This window comes from Phascolarctos cinereus, unplaced genomic scaffold (assembly GCF_003287225.1).
Source record: "Phascolarctos cinereus isolate Bilbo 61053 unplaced genomic scaffold, phaCin_HiC Scaffold_117;HRSCAF=668, whole genome shotgun sequence".
In the NCBI taxonomy this organism is placed as follows: Eukaryota; Metazoa; Chordata; class Mammalia; order Diprotodontia; family Phascolarctidae; genus Phascolarctos; species Phascolarctos cinereus.
In genome coordinates, this window is record NW_027555355.1 from 30386 (window position 1) to 49701 (window position 19316).

General features: G+C 47.9%; 1 pseudogene and 1 gene segment (V, D, J or C); both read right to left on the reverse strand.

Moving 5' to 3' along the window:
• Positions 1 to 1540: 1540 nt before the first annotated feature.
• On the reverse strand, positions 1541 to 3907 carry LOC110204140 (immunoglobulin lambda-1 light chain pseudogene; annotated as a pseudogene). The gene is made up of 2 exons (XR_013484320.1): positions 3658 to 3907; positions 1541 to 1969 (listed from the first exon to the last, which is right to left on the reverse strand). The product of XR_013484320.1 is annotated as an immunoglobulin lambda-1 light chain pseudogene (transcript).
• Positions 3908 to 8671: 4764 nt separating this feature from the next.
• On the reverse strand, positions 8672 to 11218 carry LOC110204143 (Ig lambda chain C region-like). The segment is given in 2 exon segments: positions 8672 to 9099; positions 10639 to 11218. Coding segments are annotated over 2 exon segments (546 nt in total).
• Between the last annotated feature and the right edge of the window lie 8098 nt (positions 11219 to 19316).

Sequence of the window (19316 nt, forward strand, 5' to 3'; positions counted from 1 at the left end):
GCATCAGTGATGGACATAAAGAACAACAGAGACCACGTACTCCAACCATCTTCTTTCCCTTACAGATTAGGAAACTGAGGTTCGTGAAGCGAAGTGCCTTGCCGTGGGTCAGCTGGTTAGGACTGAGAGTGATAGAGTTGGAACTCATATCCTGTGAATCCCAAGTAGCCCAAATCCCATTGCATCACCCTTCATTGTCCTGGCTTCTAAGATTCCCACCTCCTCCAATGCGTAGGCATGTCTGCTCACTTCTGCTCCAATTGCCCTGAGGTCCCTCCCTATCCTCATCTGTTATTGTTGGTACGCCTGGGGGTCACTCTTGCAGTCATGAAAACATGAGTTTAAGCCCTGCCTCAGACACAGCCTCATTGTGACCATGGGCCAGTCAGGAATTGTTCAGTGTCCCAAGCAAGACTATGGTCGATGGAAGTGCTGACCTCCAACTGGAGGAGGTAGTGTCCACTTGGGGATTTCTTTCCCCTGAGCAAGGGAAAGATCTGGAACAACCCAAGTGTAATTATTGTTACCATAGGCTATAGCCCTAGAAGAGTCCTTGTACATCGTCTGGTCCAATTTGTCATCTTTGCAGTTGAGGAAGCTGAGGCACGTGCAGAGGCAAAGCCTAGGCCAAGGCAAGGTGGCCAGTTGGGTGCCAGGGCCAGCATGTGAACCCAAGTTTTCAGTCACTAAGTGCAGGAATCTGTGTTTTCAGAGTCCTGTTTCTTGGCTTCGTAATTCTGATGCTAATGCTAATGATAGCAGCTAAGATTTCTAGACTGCCTACTATGTGCCAGGCTCTGTGCTAAGCACTTTAGAAGCATTACCTTGTTAAATCCTCACAATAACTGCGAATGGGAGGTGCTATGATTTTACCTATTTGGTATGAGCAAAATGAGGCTGAGTGGTTAAGTGACTTAGCCAGGGTCAAACAGCTAGTAAGTGTCTGAGGCTGGAAGCCTTCCTGACTGCAGGTCCAGCTGTAGAGCTAGAACGGACCTGAGAAGGTACCTCGTCTAAATTGCTTTCATTACAGATGCGGGCACTGCTTCCAGGGGAGGCTGTGACTTGGCTAAAGTCTCCCAGGTGGTAAGGACAAGGGCTCAATGTGAACCCACATCCTCTTCCTATGGAGCCAGTGTTCCCTGCCCTGTGGCCGTCTGATGTGTCAGGAGGAGGGTGTTCTGGTTTGTCCTCTAGGGCTCTGGAGTTCTCAGGATGGGAGGGGGTTTGTCCATCCCAGTGGGTGAAGCTGAAGTGGAGTGGTCCTGGGCTGCACTCTGATCCCTCTGTCCTGTTCCCTAGATGTAGGGCTACTCCTTGGACCGTCCTTCCTCATCCCTTGTTTCCCTTCCCACCTTGGGTGACGGGCATGATGGGACCCACTGCAGACCTTGGACTCTCGGGTGATTGACTTTCATGTTCCATCCATCCAGGGGCTTGGCCTGTACTGCCTTTTTGTCATGGGGGCTATCGGGGGCCAAATCTTGTGAGCCACATTCAAAGAGAGGGGAGATCAGACACAGAAGACTGGAGCCGCAACTGAATGTGAAAGGACAAGATGTTTATTGAAAGCGAGGAGAGGGGAGGATGAGCTGGGGAAGCCCCTGTGTGGGGAGAGAGGGAGGGGGTGCAGGAGAGATGTGGGCCTCTAAGTGCACCGGCTCCGGGGAGAGCTCCTTCTGGATGACCTTGCCATCGTGGGTAACCTTGCAGGTGAAGGTGTCGGCTGACAGCCACTGGTCAGCAGAGAGTGAGAGGTAACTGCTGGCTGAGTACTTGCTGTCACTCTGGCGGGACGGCTGGGAGGTCTCCACACCCTGGGACACGGGGGAGCCATCCTTGGTCCATGCCACCTCCACTGTTCTTGGGTAGAAGCCACTCAGCAGACACACGAGGGTGGCCTTCTTGGTGGCTAGCTCTTCTTGGGATGGAGCAAAGGCATTAACGGTGGGGGCTACTGCGGGTTGACCTGGCAGTGTGGCAGAGAGGGGAAGAAGTCAGTCTTACACAGAGTGGAGGCACATTAACATTCCTACTTACAACCCCGTTCAATGCTCCTGTTCCTGCTGATAGTTTTTTCCATTTCTAATCGTTCCTGACCCCATGGAACCTGGGACTTCTGAGGTGTGCACCCTCTTCTCTCGCGTCTACACCCTCCCTCTCTTCTTCTCTTTACCCTGATTGCTTTCCAATGCTCTGTTGTCTGATGTTGGGGAGACTCTCTGGAGGAGACAATGAATCAAATAAAAGTTTTGGGGAGCACAGATGACACCATGATTCCAAGATCCCTCCCTTCCTCATGTACAGGTCTTTCTGACATGCTAAGATTCTTTTTTTACTCTCTCTGAGTCTTACCCTGGCCAGCCAGGGCTCCCGCTCTCCAGGCTCCCCTGGCTACCCCCTGGACAACCAGGATGCTTCATTTCGACCATTCCTCACACTTCATGAGGCTACTCTAGAAACCAGGCAACTCTTCTGCCTGACCATATTCTACCCTTTCCACTGCCTTTCCGTTATGTCTGAGCTCAAGAGAGCCTCAGTACATCTCTCCAAAGCATATTTCCCCACTCTCAGTTCCTGTACTTTTCTGGTAGTGTCTGTGGAGTCTGGTATGACTAGGGCCAGAGATGTAGAGCTACAAAGGGCCTGTGAGATCATTGAGTTGGACCACTTTATTTTATAGATGAGGGAACTACTGTCTGGAGAGATTAATTAACCTGCCCATATTCACTGAACCAAAGTATCAAAGGCAGATGCACAAATGGAGAGACATCGCCACTCCCCATGTTCGTATGGCGTATTTGTGCCAACCTGTGGTCGAGCCTTCCTAGTTCTTATTGGTCTGAGCAGACACGGTCAGACACACTGTACCTTGACCCCGACATAGTGATGCCACTTGTGTCCTCCTTCCAACCCCCCAATGAACCACAGGCAGAATTCCTAACTCAGTCTTCCTCATTCCAAGTCCAGAGCTGTAGTAACTCCCCTCCATTGCCTCTTTCTGCCTCTACCCCACTGTCGTTTTTGTCAAGTCTGACTTGGTCTCCATTGTCTGTCCCATCACCCTCTCCCATTCCCTTAGGAGGCCAAGACCAGAGGTCCCAGAGAGCTGCTGGTGAGGGAGCCAATGCTTTTGCTTCTGCTGCCCGTGGTCTGTCACTGCTCCTGCCCAAATCCCCCAGGTAGTCCTCACTTGGGCTTCCCACCCAGGCTGCCCAGCAGTCCAGGCTCCACCATCCACCCCTTGTGTGTCCTCTGGTTCCTCACTGGCACCCTGAAGTCCCCACATCTGAGGGAGCCCCAGTTCTCCTCATGGATTCCTAGTGTAAAGGGACTGAGTTTAGAGAGGGGAAGGAATGCTATTTGTCTGATTCCTCTGCTGGGTTCTGTCCTGCCTTACCCCCCAATCTTCTCCCTTGTCTCCAATGTGGGGACAATGGTTTTCTTAGAGTGTGTCCTGGGGATTAAGTCCCTTCCTTGCTGGGTCATCGTCCCCTCCATGGGCTGCTGTAGGTGGGACCACATTGGTCCCCACCTCCAGCCTCCTGACCCTAGGGAGACCCTCAGTTAAGTGGGTGATACCCAGTGAGAAAGAGTGTTATTTCCCATCAAGACCCTGGATAGAAAGGAGGGACAGGGAGAACAAAGGCTACTTACCGATGACGGTCAGTTGGGTCCCACCGCCAAAAACAACCACTGTGATTGAGAGTCGTACCAAAACTCTTTCTGCCTGCAGGTGCCCTTTGGCCCCTAAGGTCTGCTTGTTCTGGAAACCTGTCAGGCATGACAGGAGGGCATGGCTGAGAGCTGTTGGTGAAGGGGTTGCAGGTGGGGTCCATCCCTGGAGGTAGGGGTAACTCCCAGTCACCTCTCCTGCCTCCAAGGCTGGGCTCCCCCAGGGCTGTGCTCAGGCTCATTGGAGAAAGTTTCTATTTGATGAGATCCTTCTTTTGAAGCTTTTCCTCCCTCCCCTCCAAGCAGGCTGATCTCATAGGTAACCCTCAAAAGCCTTCTGCTCAAGACATTTCTCTCACTCAGTGTATCTTCCTTATCTTTTCCCTGTTGATCCTTGTTGCACTGGTCCTTCAAGACCCAGATCAAATTCCTGAAGCCTTCCCAGGCCTGCTTAGCTCCCTTCTCTGGGAGGTGGCAAAGTGTTCTCTTTCAGATTTCTGGTTGTTAGGCGGCTAGCTAATCCTCTGTGGTGAAGATAATGCAGAGAGCCTCCCAACCAACTGGTCCCCTGTCTCCTTCCTTGACCTTTTCACAGCTGCTCTCATAGTCTTCAGAGATTCCCTGGAGTCCTGAAATCTCAGTCAGGGCTGACTGAGAGATTCCTCAAAGACCATCCAGCCCACCCCATTCCTGAATGAGAAGCACTTCTCCCAGCATTATCCCCAGCCAATGGTCCTCCAGTCTATGCTTGGAGACTGCCCAGTGAGGGGGAGCTCACTACCTCTCAAGGCAGCCCATTCAGCTTTAGGACAGTTCTCATGATTAGGAGCTGGCATCTTCCCCTTTGCAGCTTGGGTGATTCTGGTTCTGCTCTCTGGTACCAAGGAGAAAAAGACCAATCCCTCTCTCCCATGATGGTCCTTCAGATGTTTGATCCCAGCTCTGTGCCCCCTGAGAGTCTTTTTTTCTAGGCTAAGTATCCCCAGGTCCTCCAGGTGGTTCTCCAATGACATGGATTGGGGTCCTTCTCCTGGCTGGCTGCCCTGCTCTGGACGGTGTCCAGCTTAGCGATGTCCTTGTTGCACTGTAGTGCCCAGAATTGCACAGGGTCCTTCCTCTGGAGTCTGATGGGTTGAGAGAGTAGAATGTCTTCGTTCCTGCAAGCCCAAGATTGCATGAGCTTTCTTGGCTCTCACATCACACTGCTCACTGGTATCAAGCTTGGTTTCCTGCAACTCAGACTTCCCCCCCACTGAAATGCTGTCTTCTACCTGTTAACCTGCCCCTACCCCTCAAGGGTAAGGTTTTGTACTTTTGTCTACAAAATTCTTTCTCTTGGCCTTGGTTCAATGTTGCAGAGTTCTGACATCATTTGGGATCCTAGGTGTAGCATCTAGTGGTTTCCTTTCCCTCCCAGTGTTGTGCCTTGCTGAATCTCTTTGAGTGTCCCATGTTCATCGTTAGCCAAAGCAGGGACCCGTGAGGCACTGGACTGACATCTACTTTCCAAGTTGACATCAAACTGTTCTTAGGTATTCTAGGTATCTGGTCATCACCCAGTCTGAAATCCCCTCACTTCCATTGCTCTCTAGCCCAAATCCCTTCATCTTGGCCATAAGAATAGAGGGAGAGACTTTGTGAAATGTTTTCTAAGATGAATCAATCAGTGAACAAGCATGTATTATACATACTATGTGCCTGGCTCTTTGCTAAGCACTGGGGATGCAAAGAAAGAGGGAAATCAGTGCCTGTGCTGAAGGAGCTCCCATTCGAAGGTTGATGATGTCAAAATATTTTGGAGACACTCTGTTTCCCAGAGTTACAGCCCAGCAAGCAGGCTGTGCCCTGAGCTTGGCCTTACAATGGTCCTTTGCAGCTCTGGATGATCTCACCTTCGAGCTAATTGTATTCCTGTTGCTAGCACCAGGTGTTCACTGAAGGATTTCTGATTTTAGCTCCCCCCTATTTCCTGGGGACCTGAGAATCAACACCTATCATACCTTTCTCTGATCTGTTCATAATCCATGTTCCCTGCAGTTCTTTTCCTGTCAAAGAACTCTGATCCTGTACCCCGCAGAGTCATCATGACCCCCAAGGCTTGAGACAGTCCACGTAGGAGCTGTTCTTTCAGGATCAGGAATGGCAGGCATGCACTTGCCATGAGAGCAGCCACTGAAGACCTAGGCATGATTTTGTCATATTCTGTGCCCCCAGCCCAAGGATGTTTGGTTCCAAGAAAAACCTGAGTCAGGGAGTGGCATCTCTGATCGTATCCAGCAGCTATGTCATAGGAATCTGCGATTCCAGGAATCCAGATGGGATTTTGCCAACTCAGCTTCAATACCATGAGAGCTTGTGTTCAGGGAAGCTAGCCTGTTGGAAGTCAGGACGATGCTGGTTTGGTACTTTCATGTAGTAGGACTAAAGCCATGTAGGAACTGAACTAGACTTTGAACCCAATATCTCATCACCACCTCCCCCCACCAGGGCCTTGAGCAAATGTCTGTGTGTTTGTTTCTAGATATTGCTTCAAAGCAAATATCTCTTTGTAAAACAAATGTGAAGTGAAATGAAGTGGGGTGCTAATCACTAGGCCCCTGAAATGGGGGCTGACAGTCAGGGGCAGAGGAAAGTGACCCTGCAGTCTTCAGGGCAGAGCAGAATCCTGAGAGGGCCTGGCCCTGAGAGCAGGGTCAGAGTTCCCCATGTTCCCCCCTGCCCTGCCTCTTTAGTCATCCTGCCCCCCAAAGGCAGCGAGTTTCTCTGCCATGGTCTTTGGGCAAGCCACATTGTCTTTTTGTGATACAGCTTCCTTTCCTGGCTGGTTAGTGACCATACCCTTACAATTGGTTGTGATTTCCCCAGGAATCATAGTTTTTTGTCCTTTCTACTGTCCCATGAATTTGTTAATGTTCACAGAAGTAGCAGTTTGTTTTTCTTTCACTTTAATTTTGTACTTAACTCCTTGAGTTTTAATTTCAATTGTGATTAATGAAAATTTTGCTATTGAAGGTAAAAATTCCTGGGTCAGTGATTTGTTCTGAGCTTTGATTTCAGGAATAGTTGTACGAATTGTCACAAAGTCAACAATGGAAAATGGCATGTGTGACAGTCTGAACAGCAAAGGTGGGTTCTGAGTAGGGGAACATTGTGAGGACAGCTTAGGACACAGCCTAGATTGAATCCTCCTGACTTTATTTCCCCATTGTGTCATTTCCTTTCTGGAAAAGGAAAATTGCCACCTGGTTAATCCTGTGCCTTGCTTTAACACTCTGTAGCTATACGATTGGCTGTCAGATGTGACTCATGCCTGGAATCAAACAGAATTAAGGGAATTTCCCCCCTGATATATGGTTACTATGTTCCTCTTTTTCCTTTCATAGCAAATTTCTTTAATCAAGAAATGTTTTAGAATCATGTTTCCAATGAATGTTCCTCATTGGCCTTCAAGAGTCGTTGTGACCTTTTTGGCTGAAAGGAGGGAATGAAAAAGAAATTACAATATTCACATTAATCAGTATGATATCTATCTATCTATCTACCTACCTATCTATCTATCTATGTATCTATAGATATATAGATATAGATATAGATATAGATATGGATATAATGAATATAGCAATAATTTCATTTTCTCCAGAGCTGCCTCTCTGGCTAGAGGTTCAGAGCTCATAATGCAGGGTAAACTGATCACTCAAAGCTGTGCCAATGCTCACAATCCGCTTGAACTTCAGTGAAGCGAATCAAAGACTGTACAACCTGTTCCGTCACAGACCTCTGGTTCTGTACTTTAGGGGAGGTGGTCATGACCCCTAAAGACCCCCAAAAGTGTGTTGTGGGGTCGGGGGTTTCTGATTGTTTGTAATCCATCTTCCTGGTGAGTTTAGTATATAACATGTTTGTAAGTTAAGTATATAAGCTATACTTTTACTTCAGCTAAGGGAACATTCCTCACTCTGATACTGATTCTTTTAAGTTCTCGATTAGTGGCATTCCCACCTCTAGGCCAGCCTTGTGGGGCTCTGAGCATTCTCAGGTTAGGAAAAATCCTGTTCCCAAGTCCACAGTCAAGGTCACATCTTCATCTCCTGCATGTTACCAAGTAAGTGGCCATGCTTCCAATCAGCCAGGTCCACAGCCTAGGTCCCATCTTGGCCTCCTGCTCAGTGTCACTCTGCCCACCTGTTCAGCCCCCTCCAGATCTTGACCTCTGCCTTCACACCTTCCCTCACATAGGCTTGTTTTCTTCCACTCACACTTTCTTGCCCTGGGTCACTCCCTCAGCAGCCCAGGTCCGGCTCACGGCAGTCGCATTCTCATGGGTCTCCTCACCTCCAGTGTTGTCCCGCTGCAATCTGTCCTCCACGCAGCTCAGATTTCTGTACGTCATTAGGGTTTGCAAAGCCCTTTCCATTTGCTATATCATTTAATCTTCACAATAGCTCTGGGAGATAGGTGCTATTAGTAAAAATAAAAACAAATTATAATAAAAATAATCTTCATATAACAGTTTAAGTTTTGCAAAGTGCCTTACAGATATTATCTAATTGTTTACTGCCAACAACGCAGGAAGGCAGATGGGATCATTCTCCCCATTTTCCAGATAAGGAAAGTGAGGCTGAAGGAGGAATAGTGACCTGCTCACTTCAGGGGGCACAGATAGGAAGCCTCTGAGGCTGGATGTGAGCTCAGGTCGCCCTGACTGCAGGCATAGCGCTCCATCCACTGACCTCCTATGTTCCCATCCTGCTCCTCTTCCTCCATCCCAGAGAGCCATCCCTTTGACCAAAACCAGTTTCAGATACCCCTCATGTTTTAGAAGGGAGAGACAGGCTCTGGCAAGAAGCAAATATGTGGGCTGGAAGTGATCTTTCATCTCCCATCCAGCCAGGGGCTTAGCCTGTGGTGCCTTTTTGGCATGAAGGTTGTCAGGGACCCAATAGTGTGAGTTGCACTGAAGGGAGGGGAGATCAGACACAGAAGTCTGGAGAGGAAATTGAATGATAAAGTACAAGATCTTTATTGGAAGCGGGGAGGGGGAGGATGAGCTGGGGAATCCTATGTGTGGGGATAGAGGGAGGGGTGCAGGAAGGATTGTGGGCATCTAGGTGCTCTGGCTTGAGGAGATCTCCTTCTGGATGACCTTGCCATCCTGCGTGACCTTGCAGGTGAAGGTGCTGGCTGACAGCCACTGGTCAGCAGAGACTGAGAGGTAACTGCTGGCTGAGTACTTGTTGTCACTCTGGCGGAATGGCGGGGTGGTCTCCACACCCTGAGATACGGGGGAACCATCCTTGGTCCAGGCCACCTCCACTGTTCTTGGGTAGAAGCCACTCAGCAGACACACGAGGGTGGCCCTATTGGTGGCTAGCTCTTCTTGGGTTGGAGGAAAGACATTGATGATGGGGGCCACCGTGGGCTGATCTAGGTGGAGTGATGAAAGAGGAGGAGAGATTAGTCAGAGAAGAGCAAAGGGTCAGAGACTGAGGGAGAACCTTGGGGCCCCCAGACCTGTGTGTGCCATCCAGATTCTACCAGAGCCTTGGGTCTGGAATGTTCTTGGTGGAAGGAGCTAGCCCTGGAACAGGATTAGAAGGCTCTTTTCTCCTACTGCTCTACCCACTGTACAGATGAGGAACCTGAGTCCCTGAGAGTGGAAGTGAGTTTCCAAAAGTCCCACCCATAGTAAGAAGTAGAGCTAAGATTTGAACCACTGGTCCCGATCCCCAGAAATGCGTTCATTTTTTATGTGACTTGGCTTGTTGTGTTGCCTTTGTCCTGAATTTCTGGGCACTATGCGTTCCCCTTTCTCCTCTATGGCCTTCCATTTCTTCACCTGCTTGTTAGGTATGTTACCCTGATCTCTAAACTCACCTTCCCAGTCTGACCTTCGTTACTCTGAGAAGCCTGATTCTGCTCAGGCTTCCTCTTACACACTGTCCAAGTAGACCCTAGAGTGTCCTGCTGGACATGCCAGTGGATTGCCAGGACCCTCCCCCCAATGCCCTGCTTCCCCATCCCCCCCAGCGTTATTCTCCTTTCTGTCCTGGGGGATGGAGAGGTCTGCCTGTCTCTCCTGAGGAGTCCCTTTGGATTGAGCAATCAGGGCCCGAGTCCTGGGGAGTCAGGTTGTCTTTGGAGATTTATCCGTTGTGGAGACAGTCCCTGGGGGTCAACTGGTCTGCTCTGAGGAAGTGTGTATGTGTGTGTGTGTGTGTGTGTGTGTGTGTGTGTGTGTGTGTGTGTATGTGTGTGTTGGGGCATCTATGCTGGGCATTTGGTGTGATGTGGAGTTAGCATGTCCTGGGCAGTGTCTGGCTCAGAGTTTCTATCTTTGTTATTCCCATCTTTTCCAGGGAGTGTGTCTTTGGCCAAGATCCCCCCATTTGTCCTGGTCTATGTTTCCACCCCTGCTCTCCTGTGTGGCCAGATCCTCGTCTTCTGGGATGACCCCTCCTTTTTTCCCCTGAAGGGTCCCGGGAAGGTCTGAGAGGCCGAGGTCATCCTTCTGACCAGCAAACCTCTCTGCCCCCTGCCAACTCCTCCTGAAGGAACTACCAGTTCCCTAGAAGAAGCCCAGATTTGGCCATCATCCTGCAGGTCCACTGTTTCCTGCCTCAGTGGTCCCTTCAGCCCTGCCCAATCCTGAAATGTGAGGTGTCCATATTCCCTAAGGTTGTTCATTAAACCCAAAGAGGGGAGTGAGAGAGAGCTAGGCTGGGAAAGAGTCCAGGCTACTTCCATAGACCATGCAAGCCCCTGGTGTAGCACTCTGAGAAGAGTGCTCTCCCAAAGAAGAGGATAGCAAGGGCAGAGGTCAGGCAGCTGGAGAGATGGTGAATGTGTAGCAGGAGCTGGCAAGGGGACCCCAATTAGGAGCTCCCAGCAAGCAGAGGAAGTGAGGAGAGATTTTCCCAGAGCCCCCAGCATCCCAGGAAGGGAGAGCAAAAAGCAGTGACTCACCAAGCACGGTCAGCTCGGTCCCTCCGCCGAACGCCCAACACTGTGGCACAGACCTGCACAAAAACCTCCCAGTGATTTGCCTCAGAGCCCACCCCCCTTTCCTCTCTGTGCAGCTGTGAGAGAGGAACACTGGCCCCTCCACCAGGTGCACCACAGAGTAGAGGCCCTTTTTCACTTCACCAGAGAGCTGGGCCAGGTGTCCTCCAATTCCTATCCCAGTGAACATTTGGCCCACAGTGAAGAGTTGAGAGAAAATCCATCATCTGAGAAGACTTGAGTTCCTGCTGCAGGGTCTTATACAGGAATTCCATGAGGCATTAGTAAGGAGCACCTCATGGAGAGCTGGGCTTTTAGGTCCTTTTCCCAGATCAGCCCCTGCAGCCTGTCTCCTTAGGATCTCAAAGCACTGAACATATAGCACTGAATTCTTGCTGCCAGCTCTTGGGACCCATACCTCCTGAGGGCTGAGAAACCTGGTGTAGAGGGCTAGAGGCAGAGGAGACTAAAGTTCAGAGCCCCATGGGTTGTAAAGGCATCCCTTTTCCCCTCTTCTCCCTTCCCCTATCACAAACGATGTGGGGCCATATCCTCTGGGCCACTGGTGGGATTGACTCCCTGATCCAGATGCAGAGTTTTCTGGAATTCTTGGAAGAAGAGGGACTTGAATGGGGCCTTGTCCCTCCCTGCCCCTAAGATAGAGCAATCCCTGGCTCCACCCTTTCCTTGAGTGTTGGTGTGGTCCTTACGTGGGAGGGTGTCAGGGCTGCTTAAGTGAGGCAGGGAAAGCCATTTACCAGTCCTGAAGGCTGGGTCTGAGACCAGCTTTTGTTTTGGAGGGCTTTCCTACCTCTAATGTGGGCATCCCTGACGGGAATAAAGAGTCAGTCAGAAGCTTGAGCCCCATGGCCCTCTTGTTTGTGAGCCATGGCCAGCAGCAAGGCCTCAGAATTCACCCAATCAATAGCAATCACTCATGAAACCATTTATTAAGTGCCTACCATGTGCTAGGCATCGTGCTAAGCACTCAGCAAATGCTTGTCAGGATGGAGCTCATCTTAACTGTCTGCAAAGCTCTTCCCTCCCAACAGCCCTGGCAGGTAGTGCACCTGAGGATTCTAATGCCTGCTGTGGAGATGAGGAGAGGGCAAGAGAAAAGCAGAGATAGTGGGCACCTAAGAGAAACAGAAGACATTGAGGAGACCTGGCCGATACAGAAGATACAGAAGAAGAAGGCAAGAAAGCTCTTAACATCGCTGATAACCGTGATGGTGTGTTCACTGCCTGGAGCTAGACATCCTGGAGCAGTCAGTGAAGTGGGCCTTGGGAAGCACTGCTCACCATGAGGCCAGTGGAGGTGATGGAATCCCAGCTGAGCTATTAAAAACCCTGAATGATGAGGCTGTTAAAGTGCTGCTCACTAAGCCAACACATCTGGAAACTCTACCCTGTAGACTGGGTTGGAAAGACGCCTTTATGTCTTAGTGGTAATGAGGGGCAGTGCCAAAGAATGTTCACATTACTGAATGATTGGGCTCATTTCACGGGCCAGCAAGGTCATGCTCAAGATCCTGCCAAGCTGGACTTCAGCAATATGTGAACCAAGAATTATCAGAAGAGCAGGCTAGTTTTTGAAGAGTGGGAGAACTAGAGGCTGAATTGTAAAATTTGTTGGATTGTGGAGAAAGTAAGAGTATTGGAGAAAAACATTTATACATAAAAACTGCACCATAAGCAAAGCCGAATGCTGCAGAATTGTAGTTGTGAATGCTAGTGTTGCAGAAGATTTTGAGAGTCATTTGGATAGAAAGCAGATAAAATCAATGAATACTGATAAGAAATGGATTCGGTCTATCCTTTGGAAGGTGAATTACTGAAACTGAAGCTCAAGTAATTTGGGCAGATAATGAGAAGACAGGATTCATTGGAAAAGTCCCTGATATTGGGTAAGATCAAAGGCAACAGGAGAAGGGGATGACAGAGGATGACATGGATAGATGGTATTATGGAAGCTTGGACAGACTTGGGGAGAAAGTGGAAGACAGAAGGCTCTGGCAGGTTATGGTCCATGGGGTCATGAAGATGTGGATACAACTGAACAATAGCATAGAAGGTGAAATTGAACCTCAGGGAGGGCTCCCAGATCTCTCTGGCCCTCATTCCTTCTCTGAGCTCTATACTTTCAGATTCTCAATTCTGAAGAGCCCTCAGAGGCTTCTCATCCAGAGGATTCTTGGAGGAGAATTCTCACCACTGCATTCCTGCCTGATGAAAGGTGCTCTGAGCTCTGCAGGCTGATCTCCAGGGAAGGCTGTGCCACCATGGAGAGCTCCAGATGTTCACTAATCTCCCTCACAATGAGCCTCCATCTGTTTCTTTGCTCTGCTCTTCTAATGCTGGACTGTGGAGCCCGGCAGAACCAGCCTCCTTCTTTCATCTTGTGATAGCCATTTAGATACTGGAAGAAAACTTTGGTGTCCCTTTCCCTGATCCTAGGTTTGTCCTCTTTAGCCAGTAGAGGCTGAGTTTCTTTAAGTGATTCTGTAAGGCCCCATCTCCCATGCTTACACCAGCCAGGTCTCCCTTCCTTGGACAATCTTTTTTCTCTTTTTAAAATCAGCATCTATTTTGCCAATGTCCTTCCCAAATTATGGTGTCCAGAAGTGGCCCTCATGGACTTGAGATGGCATGTGAACCGAACAGAGGACAATGAGATTGCCCCTTTTCATGCTCTGGACACTATGATCTGAGTGCAGCCTGGCCCCTGAATTGTCCTCACTCTGTTTTGTCTGTTTACTTCATCTGATACTCTACACAGGTGTCTTCTTTGGACAGTAACTAGGCCATATCCATAATCCTTCATATTTAGGTAGGGCCCAGGAGGAGCAAAGGAACCCAACCTATATACCTATGTTATGAATGGAGGCCTCAGGCTAAGAAAGTGGGAGAGAGACAGAGACAGAGAAAGACATAGACAGAGACAGAGAGAGACAGAGTTAGAGACAGAGACACAGTGACAGAGAGAAAGATAGAGAGAGACAGAGACAGACAGAGGGAGAAACAGAAAGAGATACCTCATTAAGGAAGGGAGTGGAGTAGGTGCTCTTTTACCTAGGAAACTTGATGGTCATGACAGGAGGACATGGCTGAGAGCTGGCTGTGATGGGATTACAGGTGGATCCCAGGGGCAGCTCCACATCAACTCTACTGCCTCCAAGACTGGTCTCATCCCAGAGTTGTGCTCAGGGCTATTGGAGACAGTGCCTACTGAATGAGATCCTTTTTTTTTAAACTTTTTAAAAACTTTTAAAAAAATTTATTCATTTTAGTTTTCAACATTCACTTCCACAAGATTTTGAGTTCCAAATTTTCTCCCCATCTCACCCCCCACCCCAAGGTGGCATGCATTCTGAATACCCCTTTCCCTAGTCTGCCCTCTTTCTGTCTCTCTCTCCCTTCTCTTATCCCTTCTCCTTCTATTTTCCAGGAAAGATTTCTGTACCCCATTTCCTGTATTTCTTATTTCCAGTTGCATGTGAAACATTTTTTTTAAACATGTGTTTTTAAAACTTTGGTTCCAAATTTTCTCCCTTCCTCCCTCCCCACCACCCTCATTGAAAAGGCAAGCAACTCAATTAGGTTATACATGTGCAGTTATGCAAAACACTTCCATAGTAGACATGTTGTGAAAAACTAACTCTATTTCCCTTAATCCTATTCCCCCCATTTATTCTATTCTTTCTTTTGACCCTGTCCTCTCAGAAGTATTTGCTTCTGATTACCCCTTTCCCAATCTGCCCTCTCTCTATCATCCCTGCTCTCTGTCCCCTTCCTCCCCCATTTTCCTGTAGGGTAAGACAGATTTCCATACCCAATTGAGTGTGTATGTTATTCCCTCCTTAAGCCAAATTCTATGAGAATAAGATTCACTCATTTCCTCTCTCCTTCCCCTGTTTCCCCTCCACTGTAAGCCTTTTCTTTTTTCTTTTTTTTGTGAGATAATTTACCCCATTCTACCTCTCCCTTTCTCTTCTCCAGTATAATCCTCTCTCACCCTTAATTTTATTCTCCAGATATCACCCCTTCATCTTCAACTCACCCTGTGCCTCTATCTTCTATCTATCTATCTATCTATCTATCTATCTATCTATCTATCTATCTATCTATCTACATACATACATAATTTTTTCCTCCACTACCCTAATACTGACAAAGGTCTCATGAGTTATAAATATCATCTTTCCATGCAGGAATGTAAACAGTTCAACCTTAATAAGTCTCTTATGATTTCTCTTTCCTGTTTACCTCTTCATGTTCCACTTGAGTCTTGTATTTGAAAGTCAAATTTTCTTTTCAGCTTTGGGTCTTTTCATCAAGAATGCTTGAAAGTCCTCTATTTCAATGAATGACCATTTTTTCCCCTGAAGGATTATACTCAGTTTTGCTGGGTAGGTGATTCTTGGTTGTAATCCTATCTCCTTTGCCCTCCAGAATATTATATTCCATGCCTGTGGTCCTTAATGTAGAAGCTGCTAAATCTTGTGTTATCCTGATTGTGTTTCCACAATACTTGAATTGTTTTTTCCTGGCTGCTTGTAATATTTTCTCCTTGACCTGGGAACTATGGAACTTGGCTACAATATTCCTAGGAGTTTTTCTTTGGGGATCTCTTTCAGGAGGAGATTGTGGATTCTTTCAATTTCTATTTTGCCCTCTGGTTCTAAATATCAGGGCAGTTTTCCTTGATAATTTCTTGAAAGATGATGTCTAGGCTCTTTTTTTGATCATGGCTTTCAGATAGTCCAATAATTTTTAAATTCTCTCTCCTGGATCTATTTTCCAGGTCAGTTGTTTTTCCAATGAGATATTTCACATTGTTTTAATTTTTCATTCTTTTGGATTTGTTTTACAGTGTCTTGATTTCTCATAAAGTCACTAGCTTCCAATTGCTCTATTCTAATTTTTAAGGAAGTATTTTCTTCAGTAAGCTTTTGGACTTCCTTTTCCATTTGGCCAATTTTGCTTTTTAGGGCATTTTTCCTCATTGGCTTTTTGGACCTCTTTTGCCATTTGGGTTAGGCTATTTTTTAAGGTGTTATTTTCTTCAGTATTTTTTTGGGTCTCCTTTAGCAAGCTGTTGACTTGTTTTTCATGATTTTCTTGCATCACTCTCATTTCTCTTCTAGTTTTTTTCCTCTTGCTTCTCAAAATCCTTTTGAGCTCTTCCAAGGCCTGGGACTGATTCATATTTTTCTTGGAGGCTTTGGATGTAGGAGCTTTGACTTTGTTGTCTTCTTCTGGTTGTATGTTTTGATCTTCTTTGTTACCAAAAAAAGATTCTATGTCTGACTTTTTTTTGCGAGGTTGCCATGATCCTAGCCAATTACTTGAGTTAAACTCTTTGTTAAGGTAGAGGTCTGCTTCCAGTGTGGAGAATGTACTCCCAAGCTTCAGGGGTTTGTACAGCTGTTTTCAGAGATACTTCTAGAGGACTTGTAAATTTTCAGTTCTTCCAGGTGGTATGATAAGGGGTGAGGTGTTCTCCTTTCCTGGCCCGTGCTCTGGTCTATGAGTGACCACAAACACTCGTTTCTGTCCTGGAACTGTGAGGAGGATTTCCTCTCCACAGCCACTGCAAGCTCCACCCACCAGTGCTCCTCCTCACCCAGGACTGCCACCAGAACTGTGACCCAGATCCATGCATGGGCAAAGCAGAAGAATCCTGTACCAGCAGAGTGATCCCTGCAATCCCTCTTTGATCAGCCACCTGATTCCCCCTCAGTCTGTGGGATGGAAGCTCTGGAAGCAGCAGCCACACTGGGGCCAAGCTTGGAGACTGGAGCTGAAACCACCGTGCTTCTTTCTCTCACACAGAAACAGACTTCCCCTGACCTTCTAAGTTGTCTTTGGCATTTGTGGGTTGAGAGGTCTGGAAACCACCACAGCTGCCTGCGATTCAGTCCTCTGAGGCCTGCTTCAGGTTCTCTGTGGCCTGCGAGCCCATACCAAACTGTGCTCCTTTCACTGCCCAGCGTGATATACCTTTCCGATCAACCATCCAGGTTGTCTTGGGCTTTGTTTCACTCTGTCTTTTTGTGGGTTCTGCTGCTTTAGAATTTGTTTAGAGCCATTTTTTACAGGTATTTGGAGGGTTTGGGGAACAGCTCAAGCAAGTCACTGCTTTCATTCATCATCTTGGCTCTGCCCCACCCGAGATCCTTCTTTTGAAGCTTTTCCTCCCTCCTCCCAAGTAGGCTGATTTCATAGCTGGCCCTCAAAAGCATCTTTGTCCAAGGCATTTCTCCCATCTAGCCTGTCTTCCCATTCTTTTCTCTGTTTATCCTTGTTGCACTGGTCCTTCAAGACCCAGATCAAATTCCTGAAGCCTCCCAGTCTTGCTTAGCTCCCTCAGTCAGAGCTGACTGAGAGGTTCCTGAAAGACTATCCAGTCTACCCCCTACCTCAACGAGAAGCAGCCCCCAACATTATCCCCAGCGAGTGCTCATCCAATCTGTGCTTGGAGCCTGCCCAGTGAGGGGGAGCTCACTACCTCTCAAGGCAGCCCATTCAGATTCAGCTTTAGGACGCTTCTCATCATTAGGAGCTGGCATCTTCCCCTTTGCAGCCTGAGTGATCCTGGTTCTGCTCTCTGGTATCAAAGAGAACAAGGCTAATCCCTCTCTCCCGTGATGGTCATTCAGATGCTTGAACCCAGTTCTGCGCCTCCTGAGACTCTCTTTTCTAGGCTAAGTATCCCCAGGTCCTCCAAGTGATTCTCCAGTGACATGGATTGGGGTCCTTCTCCAAGCTGGCTGCCCTACTCTGGACACTGTCCAGCTTAGCGATGCCCTTGTTACACTGTAGTGCCTAGAAATGCACAGGGTCCTTCCATTGGAATCTGATTGGGTGAGAGAGTAGAATGTCTTCATTTCTGTAGGCCCAAGATTGCATGAGCTTTCTTGGCTCTCACATCACATTGCTCAGTCGGATTGAGCTTGCTTTGCTTCAACTCAGACTTTCCCCCAACTAAAATGGTGTCTTTTACCTGTTAACCTGTCCCTCCCCCTCAACTATGAGATTTTGTACTTATGTCTATGAAATTCTTTCTCTTGACCTTGGTTCAATGTTCTAGACTCGTGACATCATTTGGTCTAGCACCTAGTGGGTTCCTTCTTCTCCCAGTTTTGTATCTGCTCATTCTCGAAATGTCTCCACCATTAGCCAAAGCAGGGACCCCTGGGGCACTGGACCGAAGCCCACTTTCCAAATTGATATCAAAGTGTTTTTAGCTATTCTAGGTATCTGGTTATTCATCCAGTGTCAAACCCGCTTATATTGCTGTTTATTCTGCATCTCTTTATCTTGGCCAGAAGATTAGAGGGACTTTGTCAAATGTTTTTCTAAGATGAATAGGCCAATTAAGAAGCATGTATTAGGCATGCTTTGTGCCTGGCTCTATGCTAAGCACTGGGGATACAAAGAAATGAGGGAATCAGTGCCTATGGGGAAGGAGCTCACACTCCAGGGTGAAATACAACATATCCATAAGTTAATAAATACAAGATAAATTAATAGATTTGGTGGCTGTCTGGAGGATAGGTTAGAGCAGAGAGTGAGAGCTGGACTTCTATTCTGACTTGTACATCCTTCTCCTTGTACTGAGGGAGGCATGGGCATTCTGCATTGACCTATCATGTGCTTGGGAGCAGCTTTTTCCCACTGGCTTTGGAGCCAGAACTCTTGGTGATGTTAACTGTCCTGACTCATCCATCCTGGGTGCTTTTATCATATTAGTGTTTAAGGGTGAAGGATTCTTTCACTGACACCATGCAGGAGAAGGTCACATTCTGTGCCCCCAACCCAAGATATGTGGTTCCAAGAAAAGCACCTGAGTCAGGGAGTGGCGTCCTTGATCTGACCCAGCAGCTAAGTCATAGGAATCTGGGATTCTGGGAATCCAGATGGGATTTAGCCAGCTCAGCTTCAATGCCATGAGAGCTTGTGTTCAGGGAAGCTAGACTGCTGGAAGTCAGGACCATGCTGGTTTGGTACTTTCACATAGTGGGACTAAAGCCATGTAGGTAACTGAACTAGACTTTGAACCCAATATCTCATCACCCTCTCTCCTCCCACCAGGGCCTTGTGCAAATGTCTGTGTGTTTGTTTCTAGATATGCTTTAAAGCAAATATCTCTTTGTAAAAACAAATGCGAAGTGAAATGGAAGTGGGGTGCTAATCACTAGGCCCCTGAAATGGGGGCTGACAGTCAGGGGCAGAGGAAAGTACCCTGCAGCCTCTTCAGGGCAGAGCAGAATCCTGAGAGGGCCTGGCCCTGAGAGCAGGGTCAGAGTTCCCATGTTCCCCCCTGCCCTGCTCTTAGTCATCCTGCCCCCAAAGGACAGCAGGTTTGTCTGCCATGGTCTTTGGGGGAAGCCACATTGGCTCTTTGTGATCCAGTTTCCTTTTCTGGTTATTCAGTGACCACACCCTTTACAATAGGTTGTGGAATTTCCCCAGGAATTGTAGTTAAGCTTACTGCTCTGTTGTGTGCAGACTCCATTCTTCTCTTTTTCTTACTCCCTCTCTTTCTCCCCATCCTGCCTTCAATCTCTCTCTCTTCCCTTCCTCCTTCCTTCCCTCTTCCCTTCCCTTCCCTTCCTTCCTTCCCTCCTTCCCTTCCC